The 9290-nt window shown below is 56.0% G+C and overlaps 1 protein-coding gene across 1 annotated transcript in view; it reads left to right on the forward strand.

Moving 5' to 3' along the window:
* Rbm19 (RNA binding motif protein 19) overlaps nucleotides 1–3572 on the forward strand; it is a 76897-nt gene extending 73325 nt beyond the window's left edge. The window contains exon 15 of the mRNA XM_059249755.1: nucleotides 3436–3572. Within this exon, the coding sequence (XP_059105738.1) occupies nucleotides 3436–3536 (101 nt within the window). The 3' untranslated portion in view covers nucleotides 3537–3572. The remainder of the gene's footprint in view (nucleotides 1–3435) is intronic.
* Nucleotides 3573–9290: the final 5718 nt, after the last annotated feature.

Here is a 9290-nt window from a genome sequence, read left to right on the forward strand (position 1 = left end):
TTCTCTTGTCCTCCCACAGGCCCCCGCCCGCCTGCATGCCGCCTTCCAGGCGGGCCACATTGCCAGCCAGGGAAGGGAGAGATGCGGGCTGGCATTCTGTCAAGGAATTAATTGAAAAATAAAACCATTAGGTGGGAACTGGAGAAATGCAGAAGTGGTGTTTGGAGGTTGGGGGGAGGGGGCAGGACTGGGGGGCTGTTGGGGGCCGGCCGAGCTTTTTGTCAAGTTCATTTCTCGGTATTGATGTTTGGTGACAGTCACATGTTGTTTATCTTCAGGCGCAGCTGCGCCGTGGCAAGAAAATGCACGGCTTGTTTCGTTTATTTATTTCACACCTTCCCCGGGTTCTGCTTTGTGTTTGTTTGGTGAGGACCCACCGAGGCTTCCAGTGTGGGGAAGTGGGGTTTCCACAGCTGTTCCTGCCAGTCGAGCCGGCGCTGCATGTGGAGGCAGGCCAGTGGGGGGCTGGGTGGCAGCAGCCAAGATGCGGGGCCCAGCGTGCCCGTCCTTCGGGGTGGAATGGGGGTTCCCACCTCGACCCCTGGCTGTGGACTTGAGCCAGACCCACAGCAAGGTGCACCTTTTGACTCCCTCGTCCTCACGGCTGCCCCAGGAGGTGGCAGAGAACAGTGACATGCTCTGGGTGACTCGGCCGCTGATGGCGGAGTCTGTTGGGCTGGGGTCCTGGAGTTGTGGTCACTGCCTGGTCCCTGTGTCCCAGGCCCCCAGCACCTCCATGGACAACTCATTTTCTAACCCGCAGCTGAAGGAGTGGCTGGTCGGTCCCCAAGCCCTGGGCTCCTCTTCCTGGCTCTGCAGGTGGCAGATGGTCCATCATTCACACTGGGCCAAGCAGAGTGTCACCAGACGCTGAGGTCACAGTCACTTCCTAGGGAGAGGCCAGGCCTTTGTGGGGGCTGGTTCTCTGTTGTGGGGACTCTGAGGCCTCTAGGAGGAACCTGTTCTTAAACTGCCACCTCCACCTCCCTAGAAGTCTGAGTGTGAGCAGAGTGGCACATACGCAGGGCTTTCCCAAGTGTGATTAGTGCCAGCGAGCAAAAGGAGCGCCCAGGGGCTCCAGGGGCTGTGGGGGTGAGGGTCGCATGTCACAAAGAGCCCATTGCTCCCTAGAGGCAGAGCATGGAACAACCACTGCCCAGTAGGAGACTTGATGGCTAGGAATAGCCCCAGGCAAGATGTTCCCTGCATCTGGGTGCTTGAGAGAGCAGCTGTTCAGAAAGGACAAAGCCTGGGCGAGTTAGAGACTCGGTCTGTCTGGTGCCATGAGCCCAGGCTAAGGGCGGTGGGTGCCATGAAGCTGTCCCCAAGGCTTGCTGCCCGAGGACTGTTAGCAGGGCAGTGTTCAGAGGCCCCCGGAATCAGTTGGATTCTGATTGTGGCTCCAGAAGCAAGTGTTGCCCAGGTCTCCTTAGTGTGAGAGAAGTCAGTGGGAAAAAAATTCATGGAGAACATTCTTGGCCTCGTACATCCTTCCTTCTGCCCCTCATGCCATAGCCTGATCCTTTTGTCCCCTACTGTCCCCTGGCCATCTTCAGTCCATCAGTCGCTCAGCAGACATTTACTGAGGACTGCCAGGTACCAGGACCGCCCCAGCAAGAGATACAAACAGCAGTGAAGCCAGAAGGTCATGTGGGTGCTGTGGGGGAGCCAGAGAAGCTTCACCACAGATCAGAGGCCCCTGAGCAGTTCGGTAGAGCATTCTAGACAGGTCATGGCAGTGCAAAGGCCCTGGGGTGAGAGGAATGGGTCCCGGGATCCGGAAATGACCAGCTCCCGTGGACCATTCGCCAACAGTACGACAGCTTCGGCTTTCCCCAGGAACAGGGCACAGCAGAGGTGCGGCAGAGTAGTAGGTGGACTCTGGCGTTGGTTCAGCGGTCTCTCTGGTTGCCTCTGAGGTAGCAGCGGGAGGGGTGTCAGACACACAGGCTGGGAACCTGCTTTGTTGTTGTCTATTTCCAGCCCTATTACCTGCCCACGATTCAATTTCCCGAGGCCATTGTGCAATGGAGAGGAGGCGCAGAGTGAGGAGAGGACACCGCAGGGAGCCCGGCCGCTTCCTCCCCTTTCCACAGTTGGCCATGATGGGCATGGCTGCCAGACCTTGGCTCCCAGCCAGTGTCCTCTCCCCGCACTCCCCCACCCCCCGCCCTGTCCTCTCCCCACAGCACAGCCTCCACCCCAGCCCTGGGCTCTGTTCACGCACCTCCCGCTTGGATGCCCCATGGGAGCCCCTGCCAGGGACAGTGTCCCACACAGAAGGGCCTGTTGCATGGTGGGAGAGGGGAGGCCCAGGCTGCGGCCAGGGAGACCAGGACGTGGGCTCTGCAGGCCTGAGGCCGATTCCGAACGCAGTATGGCATCTGCAGAGGGAGGCCGCTGGGCTCAGGCCTCCTCGGGGGGCAGCAGCAGCTCATGTGTGCAGGAGCCCCTAGGGAAAGGCCAAGTTGATAGGGTGGGTTGAGGGTGACTGGTCAGAGGACCACCGTGGAGGAGGTGGGAAGGGTTCATATCCCCATAGCGTGGGAGGAATGGATGGGGGAAGGGATTCCAGGACCCACTCCCTCCCCCAGGAGGGAGCCAAGGTCATCCATGCCTGAGCCAGGCCCAGTGCTCACACCTGCTACCATGTAGAAGTGTAAGGTAAAGGGTTGGGTAAGTGTGCCCAGGGTGGGGGCTTCACACAAGGAGTTGGAGTCTCCTGAAGGCAGGGATTTGGGTGGGCAGCCTCTTTATAAATTAGGCCTTCGCTAGTGAATGGACGGTTAGACTAGCAGAGCAACTGGTGGGCAAACAGCTCAGAGCCAGCCTCCCTCTTTCCTTGTCTGTGGGGTTGGTGAGGATACTAGTGCCATAGCATACAGTAGGTACTCGATCAGTGGCATTTGGAACAGCTGCGTGTCTAAATCCTCCTTTGCCCCTTCCTCAGAAAACTCCTCTGCACTCATCAAAGCCCAAATCAAATAACCCCTTCCTGCAAAGCCACCCTCATTGTTATGGCCTCCAGGCCTCTCTAGATTCCTTGGGCACTGCAGCTGCGCACCTAACATTGAGCTGCTGACAGCCACGCAGCCACACCCTGGGGGTCCGTGGCTGCCACAGAAGCAGCTGGCTCCTGTTTGTCTGCCCAGCTGTTGCCTGGGTTGGCCAGGCCTCTGGCCGGTGGGAAGGAGGCTCCCTAAAGTGTGTCCTTTGCTCCGTGGCGAGGGTGGGAGAGGGCGCAGGGGTGGCCAGCAGCAGTGCGGGGCTGGAGAGAGGCGCCTGGCTGAGGCTGGACTAACCAGGGTCCTGTTTGGTCTCGCGTCCTCCCATCCCCCATTCGCAGGCTCCTTACGCCCGCGCCGCACACCTCTGCCTCCCCCCTCACTGTTTAACCCTCTCTGGGTCTTTTCTCCTCTCTGCCATCTGCCACAGAGCCCCCAAAGAAAAAGCGGTCTGCAGTGTTGGATGGGATCCTGGAGCAGCTGGAAGATGGGGACGACGATGGTGACAGTGAGCAAGCTCTTCAGCTGTGAGCTAGCACCTCCAGGGTGTGTGGCTGGCCAGGGTGTGTGGCTGGCCAGGGTGTGTGGCTCCGGGGCCCTGGGGCCAGGCAGGGCTCGGCCGGAGGTCTCCCACGGGTCAGGGTCAAGGGAGACAAAAGCCTGTACCTGGATGCGAGAACATGGGTTCTGCAAACTCCTCAACGGTGACGTGGTCAGCAGCTGCTGCCTGGGCACCTGCACTGGGTAACCCACGTGAGATGGCTCCTTATGGGGACACAGACCTGGCATCCTCCTCTGATATGGTGCTCTCCCAACACACACCCGGCTCCTTGTCCCCGAGGAGCAGAGACTCTGGGATGGATGACGGTGCACACACAGCCAGCGTAGAGTCCATGGAAGGAGCAAGCTGCTATCTGGGAGGGGACTCGCAGCTCAGCCCTGTTCGCCAGCCGCCCAGGCCCCAACCAGCCAGGCTCCTGCAGCCATCTTGCCCTCTGCAAGACTGCTGGCCAAAGGATGGAGCTAGGGACTCCAGCTCATCACCCAGGGCGCTTCCCAGACCTCCTGAAGCATCACATTCCAAGCCCCGATGCCAGGCTTGCAGGCTGAACTGTGTGCCATCACCACAGCATCTCAAGGCGGAGGCCCTGGGAGCGCTGTCAAGGCCTCACCCCGAGCCAGAGGCAACGCAAGCTCCTCTTTGGCTGGGTACCCTAGTACAGCCTCTCCATGAGTGTCGATGCGCCTACAGCCAGAGGAGGACATGGCATCAATCAGGGAGCCGGAGCCACGGCCCTTTAACCGCTGTCCAGCCCCAGCACTACCACATCCAAGCGTGCAGCTTAAGACCCACATCATTTTGAGTTCAATGCAGGTGACTGGCATGGTGACCTCGGCCAGCCACACCATGTTCAGCCATCCAACCCAGGAAGACCCGAGAAGACTCTCATCCCACTTCTGAGCTGTCCTTGCCACAGGCTGTGGGTGCTGGACTGGACTCTGAGCAAGGACGCCAGGCCTTCCAACTTTGTGTGAGAATCTCGGCCTGTGCGGTTTTGGGGGGAATGAGGTCCTGCTTTCCAGAGTGGCCTGTACCAAGGCTGGGACCTCACCCTGTGGGTGGGACAGGCACTTTGTTACAGTCCGAGGGCACTGAGAATTAAGCAATAAAAGTCAGAGCCTAGAGTGGCTCAGCTCCCTCTACCACACATCTCAGATGTCACCCTGCACCAGCCTCCACCACTGGCGCTGCACAGAGGGGTCACATTGATGCTTGCCACGCCAAGGCTGGACCGTCAGGAACCATGGCCCATGTCGCTATGGGTCATTAAAAGACAGGATGGGAATCTTCCCTGCCCCACCATTGAAGGTGTGCCCACATGTCACAGATAGCCTAGGGCAGAAAGCTGCAGTCTCTGTCACCAGCATAAACTTCCCAAAACAGGGTCCACAGGGACCTGGGCACCTATGCTTGGCCAGCCTGGCCTCTGTGACAGTGACCCTCTGAGTCCTGGAGCTCAGCAGGCAACTTTTGAGTCCTCCAGCCTCCTGAGTTTAGGTGCCCAGCACCCATGCGAAAGCCAGAGAAGGTGGTGTGCATCTGTCATCCCTGATTTTATGGGGTAGAGACAGGCGGGTCAGTAGGGCTTGATGGACAGCCAGCTTAGCCAATCAGTGAACTCCAGGTTGAGTAAGAGACCCGAGTCAAAAAAAAAAAAAAAAATGGTGGACAGCATTAAGGAAGACACAGTGAACCTCTGACCTCCCCACATCCCCCCCCCTCCCGCCACACATACACACAGAGGAGCTTGTGGGAGGCCAGTGCCCCAGATAGCTGGAGATCCCAGAAGAGGTGAGTAGAACAAGCCTGGGCCCTCACTGAGCCTCACCAGACAGGCGTCTGGGGGTCCAGCAAGGGCCTGGAGGAGATGGTTTCTGGCCAGCAGCCAAGGGGCAGGAGACAGACTCATCCCCCACACTGTGGTTCCTCACTCAGAGGCAGGCTCTGGTGGCTGGGACATGAATACCCTCATGTTGCTGTCTGTCCCTAGGCCTTAGAGTCCTTCCAAGAGCCCAGCTGGGATTCCTAGGCCTGCAGGGAAGGGAGATCCAGGAAGCGGAGTGGAATCTGAGCCAGCGTGGAGTTCTGAGATGGAGCGTGCCACTGCCCTGAGCACAGGTTCCGACACCAGCACCCTGACTCTGGAAGGGCACCAGCATGTTGTCACACTCCAGTAAGGGACAGACATCAAACCAGCCATCCTATAGCGGATGGGGACATGCCAGAAGCTGGAGAAAAGAGTCAACAGTACCTGACCCTCATTCGTGCGTCAGTCATCAAACCCATCCTGGACCTGAGGACAAACCCAGGTGCCTCCGTGTCTTTCTTGAGACATGGCATTCCTTGCTGGATGGACTCCAGAGGCTGTCCCAGGCCTTGAGATGCACACACACAAGGTGCTGGAGAGATGATTCAGCAATTAAAAGAGTGTGCAGCTCTTCCAGGGGACTCAAGTTCGATTCCCAGCAGCCTCCTGAAATGAGCCACACTCATAACTGTCTACAGCTCCAGCTGCGGAGGATCCGGTGCCCTCTTCCGGCTTCCACGGGCCCTTGTACTCACGTGGCACACAAAAAGAGACACATCAATAAAAATAAGTATTTTAAGAGATTCTCCCATCAGGTGCCAGACAGCCCTTCCCCCACATGTCCCCTCACCTCTGCCACCCCCCTCTCCTGATGCAGGGGATCCACCCTCCCCACAGTCTATGGCCGCCACTGCTGCTCAGGATAGCTGGGGCAGGATCAGCTGGGGCTGCGCACTCAGGCTTTGCCCAACAGAGCCGAGCTCGGGCTCAACATCTAATTCAATTTGTTCTGCCGAGATTGAAATATGAAATGGTTGCCAGTCAAAACGTTCAAAGGACGGGGAAGGGGGTGGGAGAGAGCGCCTGCTGGAATTTAAATTTTAATGAAAATGACTTTAACCCTTTGGTAAGGCCTGGAGGAAATGGAACCTGTGCTCGGGTCCTGGGAATGAAGCCTCCAGGGTTCTGTCTGCCTGTTCCCTCTCTCTCTGCCTCACCAGGAGTAGCTAGGCATCCCCCACCACCACTACCCCTGCAGAAACGCCTTTTAAAGCTTAGTGGGATGCTTGCTTCCTGGTAATATATTCACCCCTGCTGCCGGGGCTCCCATTGACATGAGCACCTTCAACTGTCCCCCACATTTCCCACCCCCTTAGGGACACATCAGCCCCATCAGAGCTTATGACACTGTGTACCTCTTTATTGTCCAGGTTAGTCCTGTACTCCTGGGCTGTTGTGACCCCTCCCACCCACCCACTCCAGCCTCCAAGTACAGAGCCCCCGTGCACACTCCTTGCTCCTGTCGAAGCAGGTTATTTGGCGTCAGCCCCATCCTGACTATCCCAACAGGGCAGTGTCCTTCTGGCCTGGCAGGCCCTTGGGACTTAGTGTTTGAAGTGGAGAGGAGAGGTCCCCGGTTTCTCTCTCAGAACCTCCTAGAGATGGGTGACACCCCCCAAGGTACCAATGCTGCATAGAGGGTTGGCGCCAGCTCCATCACGGATTGGGATCAGGCAGGCTTCAGGGTCGCCATCCAGACAGAGCCCTAAGACCCAGACTCGAGGGAGCAGAGTAGGCTCCATCTAGTAGTAACTAACCTGCAGTGGCTGCAGAAGGGAGCCCAGGAGGAGGTGGTAGAGGCTGGACCAATGAGAGTTAGGGACCAACAGGCTCTGCAGCCATGTGACTCTGGAAGGTCACAGCGCTGCCCATGATCTGGGAAGGAAGTGGGAGAGAGTGGTTAGTGGGCAGGCCTCTAGGGACCCATGGGCTAGGTCTTCAGTAGTTGAAGGTAGAGGTGACCATGGATACCATGAAGAAGTAGAGAGGCTTCAGAACGTGTCAGCGAGCAGGAGACAAAACTTAAAAGCCCACGTGAGAGGCACAGCCCAAGGTCCTGGCCCGTGGTGGCTCACAAGTATCAGGTGCCTTTTGTCCTGGGGTCCTTTGTGGAGTGGTGGTATTTCGTTGATTGTCATTCTATTTATGGTGGTGCGTTTGGGGGTGCTGGATATCAAACCTGAGACCTCGTACTTGCTTAATAGATGCTTTACCACTGAGCCACACCCCAACCCCTCCAGTTCACACCAAAGCCACGGCAAGTGCTGTGGCTCTTTTAGCCAACCAACTCCTCTTTCAAATGAAAGTCTTCTGTTTTGTTTTGGTTTTGTTTTGTTTTGTTTTGGGGTTTTTTTTTTGTTTTTGTTTTTGTTTGGGTTTTTTTGGTTTTGTTTTGTTTTGTTTTTGTTTTTTGTTTTTGTTTTTGTTTTTTTTTTTTTGAGACAGGTTTTCTCTGTGTAGCCCTGGCTGCCCTGGAACTTGCTCTGTGGACCAGGCTGGCCTCGTTCTCAGAGATCCGCCTGGCTCTGCCTCCCTAGTGCTGGGATTAAAGGTGTGCGCCACCACCGCCCGGCTCAAATGAAAGTCTTGTGCAGAAACCAAACAGTGAGCCCAAAGCTGGGGAGTAGAGCCATCTCCCACGCCCCCAGCACCTCAATGGTTGGGAAAAGACCAAACCGAAACCAGGCCCAGAAACAGGAAGTGTGGGTTCCAGGCAAGGGGAAGACCTCAAGAGTCCACACTTACTTCAATTTTCAGTTCATAATTTATTCTCAGGCAGTTGCCACAACAGATCCACAGGTTTTTCCAAGCTCTCCAGAATACTACCGAGGGGCCAGCGAGACAGCTCATTAGGTAAAGGTGTTTGCCACGAAGCCTGACAACCTGAGTTCAATTCCTGAGACCCACATGATAGAAGGCAGGAATGAAGCCCCACAACATGCCTTCTGACCTTCACACACACATCCTGTGGCATACACAACATGGCACTGCCCACCCTGCAATACATGTAAAATTACTAAATAAATACATTATTTTAAATAAAAATAATGGCAGTCTAAGGGCCAAATCCAGACACTATGTGTTCACATAAAGTTTTATGCAAACATCACCATGCCAGCTGAGACCACGCATCATCTACACAGATTGCTATGGTAGAGCTGAGTCATCATGATGGATTTTATGGCCACTCCTGCCTAGTCACCAGCATAGACAACCAGAGCTGAGTCTCAGCGCTATCACATACAGAGTCTATGACTTGGTACTGTTTGGTTTCCTGGTGTCTCAGTGTCCTTCCAGGCAATAACAGGACAGGCACAGGTGGATGGGATGCCATCTTAATGGTTTCTGTTGCTGCAATGAAACGCCATGACCAAAGTCAACTTGGAGGAAAGGGTCTACTTGGCTTATATTTCCATGTTGTTCATCAAAGGAAGTCACAGGGCAGGAATCTGGAGGCAGGGGCTGATGGAGAGGTGCTGCTTACTGGCTTGCTCATCATGGCTTGCTCAGCCTGCTTTCTTACAGAACCCAGGACCACCAGCTCAGGAGTGGCCCCACCCACAATGGGCTGAGTCCTCCCCCATCAATCACTAATTAAGAAAATGCTCTACAGGCTTGCCTACTGCCCTATCTAACGGAGGCATTTTCTCTGTTGGGGTTCCCTCCTCTCAGATGACTCTAGCTTGTGTCACAGTGACATAAAATTAGCCAGTACAGATTGGTAAGTCATGACATGCTAAGAGCTAGGAAAGGTCCCCAACACACGCACTATAAAACCTCTTCTGTTGTTATCCCATCCCCCAGTGCAAAGACGTTGTTCTCATCCTGCACACCGGGTAGGCTCCCCCCACTTCCT

This window comes from Peromyscus eremicus, chromosome 23 (assembly GCF_949786415.1).
Source record: "Peromyscus eremicus chromosome 23, PerEre_H2_v1, whole genome shotgun sequence".
NCBI classification, from domain to species: domain Eukaryota; kingdom Metazoa; phylum Chordata; class Mammalia; order Rodentia; family Cricetidae; genus Peromyscus; species Peromyscus eremicus.